Source organism: Hippoglossus hippoglossus, chromosome 22 (genome assembly GCF_009819705.1).
Source record: "Hippoglossus hippoglossus isolate fHipHip1 chromosome 22, fHipHip1.pri, whole genome shotgun sequence".
Taxonomy (NCBI): Eukaryota; Metazoa; Chordata; class Actinopteri; order Pleuronectiformes; family Pleuronectidae; genus Hippoglossus; species Hippoglossus hippoglossus.
In genome coordinates this window covers 16,834,972-16,857,694 of record NC_047172.1, presented here as the reverse complement: position 1 = coordinate 16,857,694, position 22,723 = coordinate 16,834,972, and the positions used below count along the sequence as shown (strand labels likewise).

General features: G+C 44.3%; 1 protein-coding gene across 2 annotated transcripts in view; it reads right to left on the bottom strand.

The window, feature by feature from the left end:
• Nucleotides 1–22,723, bottom strand: part of prkd3 (protein kinase D3) — a 44,876-nt gene that overhangs the window by 12,760 nt on the left and 9,393 nt on the right. Inside the window, exons 3-8 of one of the 2 annotated variants that reach the window (XM_034575925.1) lie at nt 8,416–8,554; nt 2,602–2,733; nt 1,896–2,053; nt 586–781; nt 409–486; nt 129–315 (exon numbers count right to left, since the gene is read on the bottom strand). In XM_034575925.1, the coding sequence (XP_034431816.1) occupies nt 129–315; nt 409–486; nt 586–781; nt 1,896–2,053; nt 2,602–2,733; nt 8,416–8,554 (890 nt within the window). The remainder of the gene's footprint in view (nt 1–128; nt 316–408; nt 487–585; nt 782–1,895; nt 2,054–2,601; nt 2,734–8,415; nt 8,555–22,723) is intronic. The other variant, XM_034575926.1, reaches the window with a different exon arrangement.

The window sequence follows — 22,723 nt, the reverse complement described above, 5'->3', positions numbered from 1 at the left end:
CTTCTTTATTTTTTGGTCATAAATGTCAGCATTAATGTATTTCATCAAAAAACACTCTTATAATATAGTTAGACAGCTGAACAACACATTTGAGTGTGCAGTATTTCTTTACATCAGCATCTTCACACCTAATCGTCTTGATGGGCTCTTCATCCTTTTCTCTATCCAAGAAGGGAGAGTCCATGTCGAACATCTTCTCATCTGGTGTCGAGGGTTCCTCTGGGTCGTCCAGTCCTCTGCCGCCGTCCATGTCACTACTGTCCACCTCCATCGTGTCCATGGTCGTGTCTGAATCCGGGCCGGGGCTGGCCGGCTCTATGCACATGTACATGAAAAATGAAAATGTTTGAAATCACAAATATCTAAGGGATATAACACTGTCACTGTGAAACTAGATGAAATGATCACCTCCATTGAAGTCCACCTCTCCTAAACAGTCTCTTGGCACCTTCGAAGCACATCGTTTATGGCAGTTGAATTTGCAATCTGGTCATTGAAATAAAAAAAAACAATGACAAATTACGATCACGGTAAAAAGCTGCCATGATGTTCTCAAATGATCTCTTTGAAACACACTCTTCATACCTTTACACTGCATGCCCTGGCGAAAGAGACCCTTGAGCAGACGCTTGCAGTACTGGCAGATCGTCGGCCGAGTGTAGGTGTGTATGGCGAAGGTGTGCGGCACCTTGACCCGCCCCAGCACCATCTTCTCCATCCAGATGGGCCTGCCGCTCCAGGACAGGATCCGCTTCCCGGCCTCCTGATGGGACCTCTGCTGCTGAGGGTTGGAAGGATTTTAAAAGATTTTAAAAAGTGAAAGATGGAGGGATGTCCAGAGGAATTAAAAACCATATGCTGGAAGGAAGCAAATGGAAAAATGGAACGAAGAACGGCCTCAACGGGAGTGTGGGAGAGATAGGGAACGACAGTGAATAATGAGATGGCGGTAGAAGAAGAGACAGAAGTCGGTGGAAAAAGCAAAACTGTCACACTGAGTTAGCATGACTTCGTCGTCGACACAGCCCTGGTGGTCCATACACTGTTATTAGATTTGTCATGTTTTACCACATATAAGCATTTACCACTGCTTTTATATGAATAAATTGAGTCGTCTGGGAGCTCCTGACAGAAACGGGGAGGAAGCGATCTTTCATTTTCGCCAGCGAGCGAGCAAATACACAAACGAGGACTTTTAATGTCATTAGCATAATCATATTTCCTCATGACCTTTCTGAGGGGACACGGACAAGAGGAGAATATTCCATTGTGGGCTTATCCTAAAACTGTTTCATAAGACCTCACTGAGGATCTCTCAGCGCTGAGCTATGCGTCGCTCAATTCAATTTTCTGAATCAGTGGCGTTCCACAACAGGGCCCAGGAGATACGAGGGAAAAAGAGCCAGATTTGCTAAGTTTAGAAACATCACGCACAGCAGCTACCTCACATTCTTGGCTTGTTCACCTGGCTTCCAGTCGGATTTAGGTTGATGTCAAAACTGCAGCCAGCTCAGTGTATGCACAGAGGATAAAAATAATCATCACAGTCGCCGACTCCTACATTCGGTGGATCAGCAGATACTGACGTCTGTCCAACTTTCTTTTTCTACTTTGATTAGTTTGGGGTTCGCCCCCTTTTGGGAATAACTCACTTAACTCACTCGTGACAACACATCTGGCTCCAGCACACCTGAGACACCAAGGAGAGCCACGGCAGCTGACGGCACATGGCGTCCCAGCAGATCTCCGGTTCAAAAAGAACTCTGGAGAGAGCTGAGTAGGCCGAGCTAGGAGCCGTGGTTCACAGGTCTGCTGGTCCATAACCTCCCTATAGTCAGATAGTCTGTCGGCACGTAGGGAAGTGAGGAATACGAGGGACTAAATCATAGTCTCACCTCATCCAGGATGACGACGGCATTCTCAGCAGGTGGAGGCCGGGGGACAGAGAGGGACGGTACGGGCAGGGAGACATTGGACAGTCGCCTCTTCCTCACACCGGTGCAGTTATTTGGGATCTTAAAGGCACAGCGCTTGTGGTAGTTCAGCCCACATCCTTAAAAACAAAAACACAGAAGACATCAGTCACAAATAACGAGGATTTATTTTTGATTAGCTACAAGATGCATGAAAAGGCCTGTATACCACAATTTATGACTATGTGTGTTTGCACTGGTTGATGAATTAATGTTTTAAATTGAATTCACAGTCAGGGAGGTCTTCAAACGCTGCCGTGTGACAAGAACATGAAAGAGTTTGATCTGATCCAATAATGGCAAAAAATGAAAGCGAGCCGTCGTGCCATAACTCCACTGGGATCTGAATGTCAAGCATTTCACTGGCTGCAGTGCTTGGACTGAATCTTTCTTGTTTGCTTGTGTATCTCTCAGATACATTCTTGAGGTCGGAGATGTCATGTGTTTGTGCATCTGTGTGGCTACAATAGGAGCCAGGCTGGATTTCTAGTGAAAAGGTCTTAGAGAAGTCAAAGGCTCGGGTGAGAAACAGTTTGCTGTGTAGTGTTTGTCCAGGTGTGTGTGTGTGTGTGTGTGTGTGTGTGTGTGTGTGTGTGTGTGTGTGTGTGTGTGTGTGTGTGCTCCTGACCTTCACATTTGAGCCCCTGCCGCACCAGACCCCAGAGCATCTCCCCGCAGTAATCGCAGAAGGTGGGGGCCTTGTAGGAGTGGACAAAAAGGGCATGGGGTCGGATCTGGAAGTCTTCAACTGTCGCTTGAGCTAAAAAAATACAAAAAATACGACACACAAGATGTATAACTAAAAGTTGGCCGGAGCAAAAGAAATCTGGAAAATCATTTTGCAAAGGAAACTGAAGGATTAGAAGAGAAAAAATGAGAAGAGATGACAAAGGAAGCAAAAGAGCAGCAGTTTAACACATGTATATAACAACTATTTCATACCGTTTTTATTATTAAAGCAACACTGCAGACAATACAGTCTCACTGTATATGTATCTGTACTTGTGTTGGGGTAAAAACTTTAAAGGAAGTTTTCTTCACAAGAAAGCAAAGAAGAACCTGTCTGCCGGTGCTCTCTTGTAAATGCTGAGTCCACTTTGCTCCCCTAGAGGGCGTCACATCTTCACTGGCACGACTTCAATTTCATCATTGCTTGTATCAAAGTGACAGGGCACACCCATAGGAGAGCAGAGACCCACAGTGTGACCCTGTTATATCCATCTTTGTTATTTTGCACGTAATAATAAATCCAACAGAGCTGTGGCCATGTTTTTTTCTTTCTGTTTCTCTTCCTCTCTTCAGGGTTTCTGCTGTTTGTGTCAAACAGACGCTCTGAGCTCACTGCTGGAAGCGAGGCTCGGTTAATCATGACTGTGAATCATCAAAGATGTGGAGATGAGTAAGATCAACTTGTGTGTTTGCACGTGTGTGTGGGGGGTGTGGGGGGGTGTGTGTGTGTCTCTTCTTTTGTGTTCCTCTGCAATGCTTTGACCAGTGACACAATAGTTAATCTTTACACTCAGGTTAAGCTGCAGAACTTGCTGCAGGAGTTAGTGCGGGTAACGGTGGTGTCACCTAACGTGTGTTAGTGATTCAACCGATCACTTTTTTTGTCTCCTTTGATGAGCGAGGACAACATTCTCAGCTGTTGTTTGCCCGTGATGAGATGCAGACATGCACAACAAAGTATGAGTATTTGGCCAGTAATAAATTAAAAAGAGCATTTCCTTTGTCAGGAATCTACACATGCTCCTTATAATATAAAGAGAAAACATGCTTGGAGAAAAAAAAGTCAGTCAGAGGGGGAAAAAGTCTTAGATGTCACAGGAATCCTCGCTGGCAGTTAAATTGAATCAATTCGATTTGTTCACTTGACAAACAAAATGCAACATTTCCACAGAAACGATAGGTCGAGGGCTAATTTTAGCGTCGCAGCCTGGGACCAATGTGATGGGAGATATTTTTTGCGCAGCATTAATGTAAGCGGGGATCGTCTGGCCACATTTTTCCATGGTGGGGTGATGCAGGCCGTTTTGATTTGAGAGAGGAAAGAGCACATAGGCAGGTCACATGTCACAGCTCCCTGGCACAGGCACATGAAAGGCAGCATTCATGAGCGTTTTCACACACGCCTGCAAAACAACTGGCTGCTTCTTAGCTGCCACAGTGTTATGTATTGCCCGTCGTGCTTATTAGCATCAAACAACGGCGAACATAAGCTCAGCGCGTTGTTTTTCGCGGCCCTTCTCACGAGCGGAGAGGCTCACAATGATTTGCTTTGAGCCCGAGAGTTTACAAAGTTTCCATCTGACAAAAACATGTTTGCCATATTTACGACAAACCGACAGCATTATAAAACGGCAATTTCACACCGCCGCTGGTGGCGAATGAGGAGCCTGCGAGAGCCGGTGGGAACCTGAGGCAGCGAAAAACAGAACAAAAGGGACAATCGGTCAGGCCAAGCCTCAAACCTCATGGGCCTGAGATGGCCTGCGCTGCGTCCGCTGTGTCCAGGGCCGGCCCTTTACATCAGAGCTTGTTTACACTCCACGGGTCTACTACAATCACTTACTGCAGCAAAAAAAAAGCCCTCGCCTTTGAGCCCGCAGCCAAGAAAAAGCCACTTCTGCCTCCCTCCCACAGCAAGAGAGATATCCACATGGTCTCTCTCCCGCAGCCGCAGAATCCAACAGCAGGTTGGCCAGGGAGCGCAGAGGCGAGGGATGACAGGGGACAAATTGTGGGGCGGAAAGGGTTCATATTTTCTCTGAACCAAATGAAAGGCTTGGGGATGTGGATCACTCAGCTTGTGCTTCCCAAACAAAGATCAAGTGTCTGACATAGCAAAGCCCCTCTGAAGAGGAGGGACCACGTTTATGGAGTGTTGGGTGAAAAGAAAAGAAAAAAAACGGCTTGCTTATGTAGCAAATCTTACATCTCCTTAGGAGTATATCTCTATAGCTCCTCAGGTGTGGATTACACCTGCAGATGGATTAGAATGAGAAGACGATAGAGAGAGAGAGAGAGAGAGAGAGAGAGAGAGAGAGAGAGAGAGAGAGAGAGAGAGAGAGAGAGAGCGACAAAGGAGCGTACGAGACAAACAGAAACAAAAAGGAGGAAGTTCTCCAGTCTTTCGTCTGCATTCCTCAGCCCTGAAGTATCCTCAGATCCTGAACCTATACAATCATCCCACATAATTCCCCACAAACAATAGTCTCACAGCTCAGGAGAGAGGAGGAGACGCTCGGCACAGGTGGCGTCAAGTGCTTCCTCGCGGAGGCAGATGGAGCAGGAGAGCAGATTAGAGCAGAACAGATACTCTAAAGCCGTTTGCTGCTCCCGGCCCCGCACAGGAAGCAGATTCAGTCATCGCAGGAAGTGACACAGAAAAACACCTGTGTAGATGTAACAGTGGTGGACAATCTTTTCATGCTCTGGCTGCACTGAGCCCGGCATTGAAAAAGAATAGAACAGAAAATGCGATATCATTTCCAGTTATTGAAGTCAAGTTGAGGATATTCTAAACGTTTCTTACTGACTGATCATTTTGGTCTTTTGTCTGATATGATCAAAGTATTATTAACATGTGATGCGGATACAAATAAAGTCATGTCAGATTGAGTTAACTCATGTCTGAAGGGCTCAGTCTGACTGACATGTTTTTATTTATAATCATTGGAAATATTTAACTGTGTGGGGATAATTTTCCCCACACAGTTTTCCATCAGAGTTTTTCTTTTCCACTAAAATATCATTCTCTCTCAGAAAATCTCTCTGAAATAGCTGCAGTGCAAGAATAAGTTGAGTTTGAGTTTTGATAACATTTTGATACCTTGAAACAAGTACTTCCTTTAAATAGGTCGAAACGGAAGTTTTGCATAAGGTGCATGTTGCAGCTTTACTTGTGGAACTGCAACTTCTTCTTCTTCTTCTTCTTCTTCTTCTTCTTCTTCTTCTTCTCCTTCTCCTTCTCCTTCTTCTTCTTCTTCTTCTTCATCTTCATCTTCTCCTTCTCCTTCTCCTTCTTCTTCTTCTTCTTCTTCTTCTTCTTCGCTGCTCTAACAGTACTGGACAGTGGCTGTACAGCACAACTGCTGCTGGATCGGCGAAGAAGAAGTGATTTCCAGGAAAATAAAATTGCAGTTTTATCTGGGTAAAACGTTTAAGAGGTCATATGGAATCGCTACACAGAACTCTGCATTTTGGGTAGTATTGGAGGCATTTACCTTGCTGGTATCAGTATCGGAAGGGACAGCATTTAACACTCCCCTGTCATGAATTAACGATTCGGTTGGATTTAAAAGGTATTATGGATTTATTTAGTGTGACAAACTCTCCATCTGTTTGTCAAAACTCTGATTTAAATCCAGAGTGAACACATGCAAAATGTTAAATGGAGTGTATTAATATAGTGTTTTCTAGTCTTATTGGCCATTCATAGAGCTTTACAGTACAGGTGACATACACCCATTCAAACACATTCATGCTTTTCCTATCACACACCAATTACACACTGCCGGCACAGCCATCAGGGGCAATAAAGGGTTCGGTGTCTTGCCCAAGGACACCGAAGATGGCCGTAGTCGACCGATCGGATTGGTCATGAGCTTGGCTGCTGACAGGTTTTGATCCACACCTCTGCTCTGGGGCTGAGTACGTGCGCAGCATATATGATATACCACAGTAAAAAGGGAACCATCAATGTAACACCCGGAGTTTAAGCTGAAGTTACCTCGATAAGCTAAATCCTGCTTGGCAGTAAAGGCCTCAGACCTCTGATGGAAACTTTGATGAGGGAGACAGAAACCAAAACAAAAGAAAACACCAATTCATCACAAAATAAAAGCAGGTCAGTGAGTGAGTGTTGTGCTGAGTGATTCACCCGCAGGAATAACATTTCATTCAGGCATGGCAGTTTCAGCGAGTACAGACGACTCTGACAGTATCTGATCCACTGAGCTGCCCTTGAACGAGACAACACAGGCAGTGTTTAATGGAAGGTGTGTCAGCCATGACTACAAGTCCAGCTTCCTCCACTTTATTAGTTTAAGGCAATTGTTTGGATTTTAATAGCACTTGGTTTGTGACGGTCTGGTGGAATTTTTCTCATTTTTCTCCTGTTTGGGGAGTGAAAAGAAGCGTGACCTTACGTCTGTTGGTTTTGGACTTCAGACTGAAACAAACCCTGAGCCAACAGAGTCACTGCACTACATTTTGTATACAGTCTCTACTGGTTTTTCAGCTGACATAAGCAGTTATGAAGATAACTGAAGAAATGTTTTTTCCTCATTGAAATATATGGGTTAAATAGGCTCTAAAGTCTCTCTTATATTTTAAAATTTGCAATTTTGATGTTTGCGACTGCTACAAAGCCGCTGCATTAAACATTAAATGTAAAAATGAAACATCCCCACCAAAGTCTGATCGTAACCTTTTATGATAAAAAGCAAAAAGTTACTTGGATTACTTATAATCACAGTAAAGCTGCTTTCAGACATGCACTGGACTCCACAGATCCTCCATACTTTCTCTGGAGCGAGTGGGGGGGTTGATGACACGCCTAACACACGACAGACGATAAAATAAAATAAATAAAAAGGCAACAAATATATCCGGATGAATAAGCGGTGACACAGACTTAGAAGACACAGACGAGGATGTCAAGAGAGGTTGTGGTGATTAGAGCTGATGACGGTGTCGGGGTGCTCCAGTGATCTACGCAGCAGAGTTAAAACGTGACTTCCTGTCTCTGTGTGCTGCAGCCGGGTGCTCCACCTCTCGTCTGAATAATGCGGAGGATTTCATGCTGTTATGAACACGTGTGTGCAGAAAACCTCCCGCTGTGTTGTGCATGTGTGAAAGGCAAACTCTGGGTAATCTCTGTAGCAAATTCTCCGTATTTTCATGTCTGAAAGAGGTACAAACTCTTGCTGTGTCCCAACCGTGAAGCAGGTGACCTTCGTGGGCAACATATAGACCACAAAGTCGGAAGCGAAATGAGACGATCTACTTTGAGCCACTGCACAACTGCCAGCATAGCTAGCTCATTAGCTTTGTCACTGGCTTGCAATGCATCCTAGGATAGGTTGCCTCGAGAAGTATCAACCATTTGGATCTTTTGTCACTCACAAATGAAAGGACACATTAGTCGACCGCATCTTGAGGATGCCTTAGAAATGGGACACCCTACTCGCGCCACAATCCATCTTCAAATGCATTCTCTGAAGGTTGTGGCACTGAATTAAGACACAGCTTCTGATTAAATGATTAGAACCTATTGTTCATTCTGTATCTTTACCTTTATTTGCAAAAAGCAAAAGTCGAAAAGGTCTGTCGATACATTACTAAATAGCTTTTAATTTGTGCCTCTTTTTTGAGAAAAAGAGGCACGAGGCACTACTTGAATACACATTAACTTAAAGTTGCAGTGCGGTTTACGTACCAGAGAGCACCACCTCGATGAGGTCTCCTTCATGAATGTCTTCTGCAGAGGTCAGCCTCTGCAGGATGTTCTCGTCGTTCAGGTCGTGGCGGAACAGCAGGATCTTGTCGTACATGCCAAAGAAGCCACACTCGGGGAACTGTGGAGAAGTAGAGATATGAGTTATTAGATGTAGGCAGAGTGAAGATGCTGGTGAAACACTGAGCCTGATAAAAACGAAAATGATAGAGGTGATGTGTGCAATTTAAGATTAAAACAAACTGTAAATCTGATTAAGAAAGCTGACAGAGGTTGTCTGACTCATATTCACAATCTGTGCAACAGTAAACATCCAGAAAATACACACAAGCACACACACACTAGTTACATCATATCCAGTGGCTTACATCACAATCCGTATGAGGAGTATTTTGAAACCTCAGGAAGTGAGCTCCTGCTAAGACCTGCTTTCCTCTCTCAGACAGTCTACGGCATAAAGTTAGAGGAAATACCACGAAAACAACCCTTCACTGACAACTGATACTCAATTTCCCTTCCACCATCAATATTAGTGGCCCACATTTATTTTCATTCGTAAAAACCAGCTGCAAAGCATTATGAGCAAATCTTGAGTATTTTATTTCCCACTTTTCCATTAATACATTGATATCTTAATGCAAACCAGGAATAATCATGATAAAATGCTTGAACAATGTTTTTCAGTAAAGTAATGCATTCGGTGTATGTTTTAATAAAGGTGCACACAGAAAAATCCACTTTTGGCCAATTCTGGCACTACCAAGGTCTTCGACAACAGCATCTGTCGCCGTCATTGCAGAAGTCTGGGCCAAACCAAACCGAGACAAACCAGGTCATGAACTGGAGCCGAGCGCACTGACGTAAAGTCATGTGACAGAGGAAGGGGGCGGGGAGGAGGGTGGGAGAGTGAGGCGTGCAGGAGGAGGAGGAGGTAAACATCCTGTGAGGAGTAGAGGAGAATCAGCGCACAGGAAGTGCAGCGCCAGTCAGTACTGAGTCACTTCCTGTACTGAGGGCAGCTCAGCCTCTTGGAGAGCAGTGTTCTTGTCATAAGCATAGAGCTACTAAAAATGATATGGACACATGCTGTACACAAAAAGTGTGTATATGTAAATATCAATTTTACAAATACACAAATTCAAGAAGAATGCCGTTTTGAACACCAGGGGAATCTTCTCCACACCATAACATCACTTTTTGCAAACCCGCCCGAGTGGAAAAAGCCGATCATCAGTAGATGGATGTCCTGAATGGTAGGAATTCAGGAATTGGGGCACTGTAATTTTACACCAAAGCCCGAGCGTCAGGATCAATGCCAAGCAGGCTGGTACTGGAAGATCTACCAGCTGTTTCCCCCTGAACACGGGTCACACACAATGGGCCACACAAGAACAATGCCACTGCGGCCCAGGAGCCCTGAGGTTGGCATGGTGTCTGTGCACGGGACGCAGAAGACACCTGCAGCCCTTTGACCACCAACAAACACACATACAGAGACAGTGAGAGATTGATGACTCAGGAAAACACAGGGTACATACTAGACGACTCATGTCAGTTCAATCTAGAAATAAACAATATATAGTTTGAACATCAGTATCTCAGAGTGGACATGATATACAACTGTTACATCACAAAGGATGTGATGTAAACTAGAATCCGATCCGATAAAAAAATGTATTGCACACAACCATAGACATCGGTCATATCATAGCTACACCCAGGGGCTAACAGTAGGGCTGGGCTATCTGGCCAAACCTTATATCAAGACAAAACTTGATAAATGAATCAATAATAATAATAATAAATAATAAATCTGTCGATATTAATAATTATCATGATGAATGTCACATTATTATTTCTTATATGTTTATATATTCATATATATTCTTCTCGAAACGGCGTCGTTAAAGGGATAGTTCACTCAGAAATGAAAATTCACTTATTATCTACTCACCCCGACCAATCAGTCGGTAACCTGCACTATTATTTCTTAAAAACACACCCCTGAAAATTTCAAATTAAATAAATATATATCTTTAAATTCTATTCACCTCTTATCACATATCTCAAAACCAAAACGATCAACATTGCATCATTGCACTTAAGGCCTGTGGTGTGTTTTTGTGAGATATGAGACGTATTTTGTGACAACGTTAATGCTACTTTATGTTGATGGTTCTGACCTCCATCGTATAAAGAGAATTCAGCTGCTGCAGACACAAACAGGAGAAGGAAATAATTACACGGAAACAGTTTGTGAAGGAGAAAGTTCTGCTGAGCTCCGAGCACTCAACACCGAGGCACGTGGCTGAATGATGGAACGTTTCCAACTCGCCCACTGCTTCTGACACAGCTACATCCTAAATCCTGTCACCATCTGGGGTGATTGATGCGATGTGGCCTAAACCATCACCACCACCACAGGCAAGGGCCGGGGAGGGTGGGTGGGCGGGGGGGAAACATCCTTCCTGAGGCAGCTGCAGTGTCATGGTGGGGTTTTCCTCCACTCTCCTGACATGCCTGCTCTCCGACACACACACACACACACACATATTGGAGCCCAGGCCCACATCTTGCCAGCTGAAGTCACCTCCTGTTGGCACTTTGTGCAACACTTTCCAGTGAAGAGAACAGGTCCCATTCCAGAGCAGGAGCATCTGCAGGCCGGCACGTAACAACCTCGAGGCCAGAGGACACTACTTTTTTCCAAGGTCCGTTAAAGCAAGAGGAAGGTACAAGAACAATAGATGGGCTGGTTGGGGGCACATTTTAACAATATGTTGTTCAGTTCAAACGGATGAAAGTTATAATTGATGGCTAACCTGCGGGGGTATGAAGTAGAAATCCCCATATCAACACATCTCTCCACCCTGCGTGTAAAAACAAACCATTCACCTCCACCGTGCTCCCGTACACACATGCACACTCACACACACCCTCACACACACCCTCACCCGCACATGCTAGCGCGTTGGTCTCCAAAGCCCATAGTGACTAAGCATGTCTATTGTCATCTTCTAACGCAAATCCATTCAGAGGAGCAGCCGCGACCACACACGCACACCAAAGACCCCGGCCGCGGAGGAGCTGTGTGTGAGGTCCACAAGTCAGCCTGGAAAGACGAGTGGAAAGGGGCTTTGCTGTAGTAAGCTTTTGTTAAACGAACTAATCCTCCATTGATATGCTAAATCCTGTTAGATGGAAAGAGAGTGAGAGGCAGGAGAGGAGAGGAAAAGAAGGGAGATGATTTGGGTTGGGTGGGATAGGTCTGGTTTGAATGATCAAGTGCGCAGTTGATTGTAGCTGTTTCACAAAGCTCAAAATAATACATTGGAAAATGACTCATAACTCTGCCATTTGCATCTAATGATAAATGTGATGTAAAAACAGGGGGGAGGGGCTGCGGCTTGTTTTGAATGTTCCACTCAATTTCTTTGCTATCAACGTGAAATGATATGCCATTTCTTTAGACTTGAACGCAGCAGGAAATTGTCCAGTTGTCAGACGAGTTCACAACAACAGGAAAATATCCAGAGCATTCAGGTGAGGGGTGGGGCCTGGGTAAAACACGACGCATAGAAAAAAACGTGTTTTGGTTTACTGCAAATTGACACCAGCGTCGGCCCTTATCCCAAAAAGCTCTCGAATCTCGTTTTCTTTCCAAGTCGACATCTTCATCAGCGTCTTCTACGTTTGTGGCTCCTCTTTTTCATCCTGACATATTTGTATTCTTTTTCTTTTTGTCCACTTGTGCGTCCGATATGTGTTGCAGTTAGCCTTTTTTCATCAGCTGCTGTGAATGAGCTGTTAAGTGCTCGGACATTTTAATAGGGGGCTGTCGGGTAAAGTTCAGGAAAATGTCTGGAGCAACTCATTCAGATATTTGCGTCCTCACATACTCTGTGTGGAGACTCTCAGTCACAGAGGACAACAAGAGCTTGCGTTGAAAAAGAACAGCGTGCACATGATTATGTGGTTTAGACATTTGAGTTTGATGTGTGTGATGTGTGGCGGAGGTGGCTGGCAGAAAGAGGAAGTGGCGGTGCGAGCGGTGCACCGGCTCTGAGTGATGACCATGTGATTACAGTGAGGAAAAGTATGCTGCCTGACCTCCGGCTTCCTCACACCTTTATGAGTCTGGCAGCGGGCCACACACATGTGGAGGACAGTGGCTATTGGTTTTAGTCTCTCTAAGGCCCCCCTCCTGATAAAGCCCAGTCTGCTCTGATTGGTCAGCTGGCCCACTCTGTTGTGATTGGTCAACCCCTTCCAGTACGTGTACAACAAAATTGGCCTCTGCTCTCACCATACCTGGCTTTGTGAGGGGGCATGCCAGATGAACTAATACCGCTTTTCCATTTAGCACGTAGACAAGGGTTTTTTAAATGTGGGTAAAGACAAAAAGGCGGTGCGTCATGGCGCTCTCTAAACTTGCTTTCTTGCCTTTCATCCATCACTGCCGATTGGAGCAGGAGTCGACATAAGCCTGTGTCTACTGCAGAGTTATTTGACCTGGGACTGAATGCAGTTTATATCCCATTGCAAACAAAAGCCAGATATTATAGGGTTTTAGTAGTTTTTTTTAACAGTGGCAAAAGGGCTTTACTATGCAAATGTGGGGCATTGTGGTGTCACATGACATCATGATGATACGGAAGTATTGGCCCGACTACTGACGAGGTGTTTCAGAAGCTTCAGGATCAGTGTTTTCTGTGGGGGGGGGGGGGAACTCCCTTTAACTGCAGACTTTGAGCTTTTTAACTTTGCTAAATTTTTACAAACACAAGAAACCTGTACAACAAACTAGAGTAAAGAAACACTGAAAAAGCATCACACGTCTCCTTTAAAGAAATGACTGAAACAATTAATAGATTATCAGAACAACTGCTCATTTCTCTGTCAAACCACTAAGTCATTAATAGGCTGATAATTTTAACTCTGTGCAAATGCATCTTTTTCTTCATATGTCCTCAGTCAGCAGTGCCTCCAACAATGGACCTTTTCAATAACACTCCTCAAAGTGGATGCATTTCAAAATGTGTGTGGGGGGGGGGGGCGGAAATAAAGAGTTTTTCCAAATTCTGTATTATTGTCATGTGACCATTGGCAAGTTGTCGTCATGTGACTTGTTTTTCACAAAGTTCACTTGCTGGCTCACGCCATTTTTAAGTCTTGATCTGGAAATTATAATCAGATAGAGCCAGAATTGTATATATTTAAATAGATACTAGAGTTGTCACTATGCAATGTGATAGACTTATATCCGGAAAATCAAACAAATGTGTTCCATCACGTACTCCATATACGATTTAAGCATTTTGCTATTGCCCTGGCATTTCACTGCAGACAGTACACCAGGAGAAATAAACCTGAAATGCTGGAGTGGATGGAAAACTTAAGACGTGTTCTTGTCCATGCGCCAGTTCGAATCCAAAGTCCAGCTGGGAAACTGTGCAAGTGAATAAGCAACAGACTTACTCAGCAAATACTTCTGATGTGCCTTTGAGCAGGCACTCAGGCCAGCACTGAAGACTACTGTTATACAGACAAAAGCAGAGGCTGAGGGATTATCCAACCAACCTCCCTCAAGAGGTCTGAACCTAAATATTTTCATCAAGGTACAGGGCTCTTGTGAAACAGTCAGGAGGAAGGAGCCGCCGCTTCGTTTAGCTTGAGGTGGCAAGATAAAGACTATCATAAGATCAGAATGACACAAGGTGCTTTTATTCACCGGATAAATAAGTCCATTGACTAACAACCCTGCGATGATTTAATAGTGCTGAGACACAGATCACACTGCTGCCCCAGAGACCTACATCAGAAGACACAGGATGTGGACTTCTCTTCCTCTTATTCATCTGAAGAGAAGAAAGGGCCAATAAGAAGTGTGAAACAAATTACATATGTTATATTCAAACTCGGTTAATAACTCAGAGCAAGACTGGATGACATTCATGCAGAGCAGATTTAATAGATAACATGTGCTGCATCAACGTGCTCCTCAGTCACTCATGAAACCAGAGGTTCCACTGAGCTGCAGTGCGGCTTTCACAAATAGGAAAACAGTGTTTCGTGTCAAAACAATGGGGGAAACATTATTTGACTTTGAGGTGCACGTCGATGCCCACAACAGAGGAAAATCCACTTCAAGAACTCGTCAAACGAACGCATTGGAAAATCCAATTATGTGCTGCACGCGAACCTTGGGGGGGGGGGGGGGAGAGCTGTGTAATTACTTTGTTCAAGTCACATCAAACACAGTGTGGAAAACTGTGTTAATTTATTAAAGTCAACTTTGGAATGGTATTTGTTTTCATTACATATTATTAAAGTAATGTGCAGCAAAAGTTTTTTCCACGCAGCGCCGTTAGAGAAACACATGCGCAGCCAATCAAACGATTACTACATGTGGGCATCAGCGACGGCATGTTGGAAACTCTCTGGTTTTCCGTGGTGCTTTAACAGTTTCCATGTAATTTGGCTCGATGTGGAGTTGAAATGAAGCAAATTCAATAGAATGTATTGATTATCATTACAACCAAAATACATCCCATTCAATTCAAAGACATTATTATAATTTTTTCTATCAAGAAGAGGTGATGTTCCAACTGAAAAGGGGCTCAGCAGTGAGCATATATTCTTGCATAATGTCTTCAGGTACTGCCATAAATACAATGTTCACAACTTCTGCACTCAAGAATAAATTAATACATGACTAACTAGAATGGCAGTAGAGTGCATACCTCCACCAAGGCCCAACATCCATCCATCCATCCATGATCTATACCGCAAATCCTTACCTATATACTGGAGCCAATCTCCTCTGACATTGGGTGAGAGGTTGGGAACCGGGCCAACATACAGTATAGAGACAAACAGCCATTCACCCTCATATTCACAGATATGATTAATTGAGAGTCTCCAGTTGACCTAACCCCAGTCTGCATGTCTTTGGACTGTAGGAGGAAGCTGGAGTACCCGGAGGAAACCGAGGAAATGAAGAGAACTGTTCATCTTATCAGCTTCACACTTGTCATGTGTAATGTTAAGTGCCCAAGGAAGTGCAGTGTCGAATTCAGTGCCATCTGGACAAAAGATATGTTCAGTATTAATTTCAATAAGCAGACAAGAAGTGCTCTATAGCAGCAACAGCTGGGACTCATCAGCATAAGTGACGTTGTTGATCACGACAACAGGCGTGTTCATAACAACCGGTTCCCCAGTTAGGGGTTCTGCGTACTGAGTCGATCTTCACTGAACTCGGACTAAACAGGTGAACAGCTCTTTGTGCAGCAGCGGGGCCGCAGCTTTCAGGGTTCTGTGGTATCCTGCAGTCGCTCTTTATTTGCTGCACTCTCAATTACTGCAGATCACGATTTACGGTTTCAGAAAGAAAAGCTGCAACCAGCAGCACCACAGGCCAAACAAACAGACCATTCCAAACAGGCAGACTCAGACCGGCCACTTCAATGCCACATCTGAAGCATGAAATAACTGTGCCGTTTCAATTCAGGGGGGTTTGGGAAACATGAAACTCGCATCATGGCTAAATAGAGTGAAACATTTTTTCCCGAAATGTTGCACTATTCCTTGAATATCTGTCCCAGACCTAGTGCATTTTGTGTCTAGCTCTAATTTAAACAAGATCATCCTAGAAATTAAGCTGAATAAAACTGTATTCAGCTGCAACAGGTGAACAGTTTACAAATCCCTTCACATTATAAAGAAGGTGACCACATTGATTACCACAGCAATATATTTCAGATCATTTTGCAGGGCGCCTTACACTGCTCAGAGAGAGAGAGAGGCAGCGATACATGCTTTATGTCAGTGGTGCATTACATCAAACTATTTGCTCCTGCGTTTGCAGACACAGGCCAAGACAAACAGTCTACAGCTGGAAGAGGAAAGTCTGTGCAGCTCACTGACAAAGCACCACCCTCATGTGGGTTATATTTGAGCGAGTATCTTTGTACACATGCAGGATGAAGTATCCCATCACCCTTCAGAAGACATTCATAATATGTGCTGCGCCTCATTCTCCTTAACTCAAGTCAGCTTCTTTTCCACCTCAGGAGGAAGACTCCACTAAAAGCAACAAACTAAAGCAGCAGAGAGGAAACTCATGTGGTCAGGAGTGCGGCGAGAGAAGCTGTGACTTTCTCACTCGACTCTGACTAACTCGTTTCCTTCCATGTGGCTGTACATGGCTCATTGCTCATTCATATGTTTTTTTTCTTCGACTGTATCATCGCAGAGCACATCAGTATGTTCGTCAGGAGTGTAAATCCAGCGTGAATGATGCTGATACTTCTCAGTGAGTGAAATGAATCTTTACTCCAAATCCGTCTGGAAACCTGTCAATTTCAGCATTCACGACACAGTGCAAAACCTTACTAAAGTCAATGTATGTAAATATTATCAGCACAATGTAGCTAAATTATAAAAAGTCAAATTACTCACATTGCAGTACAATGTTTACCTATTCTATTGGATTCATATTACAGCATTCATGTGTATGTTGCCTTTTACTGCTGTAGTCGTTTAAGGTGGAGCTCATTTGAACTATTTTATTTACTGTTGTTGCATTTTACAGCTAATTCAAGAGGCTTTTTAAAGAGTTGATTTTCTCAACATACAAAGGAACAGTCCATTTTTCAGTTTATCACAAACATTCAACCTCAATACACCTGGAGATGGTTTACACTGACATCTGAAAAGTAAAGCTGTCAGACAAATGAAGTCAGTGGTGTAGTGCAGGGTGCACAACGTACACCCATCACCTCTGATACGCGTCATTCAGCAGAGTGCTGCTGCTGCAAGCCTATTTTTCTTATAGGACAGCAAAAGCAGGACCCGCCTTACACTGCGTCTGATTGGCTAGTGCTTGATGCCGGGTTTAAGTATGAGGAGTGGTGATTGGTTCGTTAGAATAGGAATATCAGAGTAAGCTGTCAGACAAGTGGAGTGAAAAAGTACATTTCCCTCTGAGATGTAGTGGAGTAGAAGTAAATAGTTGCATAAATGCCAATACCTATGTTAAGTACAAGTACCACAAATGTGTACTCACGTTCAGTAATTGAGTAAATAGTTACTGTCCATAACACAATGGAAACACACTTTCGAAACTTATTATTATTATTATTATTATTATCAACGCCTCAGCTGTGACTCTTCCTGCCAACAAGCTGATTCTGCAGCTTCCTGTGAATAAGTGTCAACATCATCACAAAGCGACTTATTGTTTAACCAACACATGAGAGCTCTCAGGACAACGTTGCCTTTTTTTTAATGCATGTTTCACAAAAGTACGAACACCGAAGTCTGGCTGAGACGTAGTAAGATGAGAAACACAGGGGTCTGAGAAAATGCCAAGAATTTATATGCAATTAATTAACTTCTGACTGTAAGCGGAGAGCTCTGTGTGTTTGTGTGTGTGTGTGTGTGTGTGTGTGTGTGTGTGTGTGTGTGTGTGTGTGTGTGTGTGTGTGTGTGTGTGTGTGTGTGTGTGTGTGTCTGTGTGACTGCAGCCTACGCGAACATGAGCGCATCTACAGTTCTGGTGCAGACAAAGTGGAATCACAACTCTAACCACTGAGCTCAGGTCCAGGGCCACGTCCAGACCACAGCGTATAAGCAGGAGACTCTACACTTGTCATCCTAAACCTCTTCAAATCATCAGGAGACTCTAACAAAGCTATACCACTTACCCAATTCACATCCACCACAATCGCTCAGGGTTTCCAGCCAAATGTCTCCGTGTTCCTACAAAACACGTCGCTGCGAAGCTCTCCAAAGAAAAGCCCTTAATTATTTCAACAGGCTTTTTGATTATTTGGATCCAGGGAAACAATACTCCTCTGTGGTAGTTTGGCCTCAAGTACAGTTGCGCTGAAGTGGAGTGGGAGGATAATTGTGGTGAGGTCACTTGTTGGTTACTTGCCACTGTATATCGCCAATGGAAGCCAGGTGGCTTGTGGCCTAATAGCTCTAATAATTTCTATTTTACACACATGACAGAAACTTACTCATCCTTCCTCGATGACGATGTGCTGCACACGTGTGGGTGTTTGCATGCATGCATCTGTGTATATACTATGAGTGTGTGAGTATTGCATGCAGTGTCCAGAGGCCAGGCAGAGGAGAGGAAGGCTGAGTCACAGGATCCAGAGCCTCTCAGGAAGAGAGCAGTGTGATCTAAGACATGCTTGCTTGGCCAGGCCCCCGCACGCCGCTGATGAGTTATAGCCCCGCTGCGATCCTCCGCCAGGGCCCTCCACCTCAGAGATACACTTCATCTCCCCCTCTCACAGGCCTGGAGTTGCGGGAGGACACGCCACCAGATTCACTGCCACACGGGGCAAATAAACAAGTGACCCTCGGGGAATTTGTGCGAAATTGATGGTGACGGCCCTTTCTCTTATTCTGGTGAAGCAGGAGGTCTGAGGGTGGGCCGTAATCACACAGATGTAGGAACACGCTGCTGTTGCTCGACTGAAATGTTCATAATTGCTCTGCGTTGCATGTAATAAGTTGGGCAGCGACTACAGCCGCTTGAGGCTTTCTACTTCTTCATGATTAATAACAAGAACTTCCTTATACAGAGGTTCTTTTGTTGAAATACAATAGCACCTACATAATAAAAAATTGTTTAAACTAAACCCAGGGTCCGGCCAAATTCCAACACCCAGGCTGTCACCGTGTCTTCAACGCGGAGGCAGTTTCTCAGAGTGTTTAAACACACAGACAAGAGTAATTGCGAGTGCAGCGTAGGGAAAAGCCATTTGAACGCAGACACACACACTGACTGCACAGGCAGCGCTGCTCCACCGACCACAGCAGATTGGAGAGCGGGAGCACAGAGAGAATATGGAAACAGGGAGCGGCTCTGAGGGGGAACTAACCGTAACGGCGGCAAGCTCGGCTGGAGGAAGACACACAGCGACAAAAGGGGTCATGCTGAGTGGCTGACTGTTTCGCTTGGGTTCAAAAAACAAATCAAACAAAGGCAGGATTATTACACGACTACTCCTCTTTCCAATTTGGCCGGTGGTGTTTTTCGTTAAGCTGCTTCTTATATGGCATGGCCCTTTTGCACAAGGCTTCTTATTCTATCAACAACTTGTGGTATCAACATGTAATTGCACTTCCGCGCCCCCCCCCCCTTGCCACCTTCCTATCAGTTTGACAGATCACCCGCTGCGCTGAAAAAACAGGAAAGGCAAACAGTGCTAAGAAAACAGCACAGAAGAAGACATTCTGCAACCGGCTCATTCTGCCGGGATCGATAATTCCACACATATACGACTGTGTAGCTGCAACACACACTACACGCTCTCCATCGCCGGACCCTGGAAGCACTTGTAGCTGTTGACAGATCTGCTGAGGTCATGATTATAACATCTGTTTGTACCGGGCGCATGGAATGAAGGGTTGTCCAGTTCAGAGAAGCAACATTAGTGATTAAAGGCAGGGTTGGTGAGTTGTTTCTGAAACTCTTTTTATCTTATTTGTTGTAATCCTCTTCACGTCCCAATCAATCAACCGTAAATGGCACTCGCAGGACCGGTATAAACACGACCAATCATTTCATTGGACCGGACTCAATGATTGGCTGGCGAATCTGTTTGCAGAGTTGTAAAAAGTACACACATTCTTTACTAAAGTAGAAGTACAGATACTTGTGTTAAAAATGACTAAAGTAAAAATACAAGCACTGATTCAACCTCGAAGTAAAAAGTATATAAGTACAAGCTATGAAATGTACTCAAAGTATAAAGTTTCCCTCTAAAGGCCATTTCTAATGTGCAAAAAAAAACTGAGACTCAAGTCATATTAATATAAATCAAGATCTATTTCACTTGAACCACTTTTACTTCCATTAAAAGGAAGATTTTTTGACATCACCTTGCTGTCTTACCAAATCAGAACATTCACCCAGGTGACACATTTCCATTCCGATAAAAACCGGTGTCTACTGCAGAGTCATTTGACCCAGGAGTGAATGCCCATTGTATTTATTCCCATTACAGACAAAAGCCAGATGTTAGTGGGTATTAGTGGTTAGTTTGCTTAAGGGGCTCAAGGAAGGGTTCATATAGACATGTTCTTGTCATTAAGCCAAGTTTAAACCTCCTTCATTCAGCTTTTGTCATGGTTGAAGTCCTCCAAGTGTGCTGAGTTCGTCAGCAGAAGCAGTCAAGGTGGAACCAGGGGAAACTCAAGCCGTTAATGAGTAAATTAATAAGAGTAAAGAAATATCCTCTTTCAGCGATCCGTGTTGTGCCCATGGTTAGAAACTTATGACTGGAAACTGACGGTGATCTCTCAGGAAGTACTCGGAAATCCCCACATGTGGTTGGCTTCACAAGGACAAAGTCGCCAGAAATTACGGCTGCCTGCCACTTCAATATAATCACAATCAAAGCCCATTCACGTGGCATTAGCAGAGATTGGAGTGATGCGAGATTATCACCCGGCACTGGCTAAAGTCAAGTGTGCTGAAGGGCATTTCTGGTGCAACCTAGAAGCGCAGAAAATCCGAAGCAAAGCGGCTCTCGGCGGCAGGAGCGGCCCGCCTACTGATGGTTTTGGCATCGGACATCAGGAGTACAGCGGCCACAACCCCCCTCTGTGCCCCCGCACTAGGCCTGCCAATGGGGCCGTCCCAGCCTCCCCTGCCCCCTTCTTCTTCATCTCCACGAAGGGGACCACTCTTCTCCACTCTGTCATTCGCTGACTCTTGTGGCCGGGGCCCTGCGTTCTGCCTTGCCACTTTACATTTAAAGGAGAGCGAGGCGGCAGAAATGTGCACTGCAGATGGTAGAAATTACTTCGCTCACTTAACTTCAGAGACATTTTTTTTTCTTTTCTTTTCTTCTCTCTCTCTCTCTTTTTCTCTGTTTTCCACAAATTACTCCAAGGCTGGTGGAAATTGATAGATTCCTGCAAGTAGGTCTTCTGAGTTGAACATGGAGGACTTACTTTTCCCAATTGTGATATCAGAAAAGCAAACTTTGGATAACACCAGTATGCCTACAAATGAACACTGTAAACCATCTAAGCTTGAAAAAGGGGCTAAGGCTGTAACAGTGCGTATTCAGAACCAACACCAACAGTGAATATTTTGATTCGGGGGTGACCTGTTTTTTCTTGAGAGGGAGCTGAATGTGCTTTCCAGGAAACGTCTGGCTCCATGTATATCACACATAAAGCCCTGTGCTGTTGGGACGTCCTCTGGGGTGAAATATGGCTGCCAGCTCCATAGGAACATGCAGATGTGGACTTATACTGTTGAAGGGAGGGAGCGAGGGAGGGAAGGAGAGGGGGAGGGAGATGGCTGTGATTTATTTCCCGTGTGTTTCAGTCCGCTTTGGTCAATGTGAAGTGCAGTCCCTCCATTTTCCATCTGCACCCTTCTTTCTTGCTATTTTCTCTTCTCAGTTTCCTCTCCTTGTAGCTCTTTCATTCTCGCTCGCTCTCTTCGCCTATAGACACATTTTGAAATTTTGGATCACAACCTCGAACACTGAGAGATTACAGTCAGTTATTGTTTCCATAATCACTAAAGTAAAGTTTTCTGGTTCAAATCACAATAACTTTGGCTGAAACAGCCTTCTTTCCTGTAACTCAGTCTAAATAATCTTGAAGAGGAATGTTGAGCCGATCTCATTTGCTCTGCCAAGTGTTACCTTGCATCATGCAAGTGATATTACTTAGAGGTTCAGAACAATCCAAATACCTCATAGCACTCTGGCATTTTACTGTATGTTTCGGACTCAAAACTGCCTTGGTCTCAGTAATCCCAGAGGCAGATGTACAGCCCTCACCCAGAGCTGGGAGTCACAGCACCCCTGACCAGAGGAACCTGTGGCTGAGGCAGCCGCCGTTCACAACATTTTCAGCTGCACTGACAATGCAGCAACATCCTTGAAGGACAAGTACTAAAAGTAACGAGTAATATTTGAGGTTTAACCCTCCAGTGGGCGGCCCCTAATCACAGGAGGTTGTTGTTTGCATGATCCTGTTTAAATGAATCTGAAATAACAACTACTCAGGTACTCAGTAGAGTTCATACCTCTGCCAAGGCCCAACAGTTCCCTTAAATTCAATCACGAAGCACCAAATTGCACACACACATAGATATCAGTTTCCTAAGCGTGCCAGATTGTTTTCATCAAGATCATTGAATTATTCTCTAAAAGATGTCCTATCTCACAATGTTCCTTGATCTGCCCCCTGATCCAGATCTGCATTGAAATTTAATAGGTTCCTCCCTGACCCAAACCAC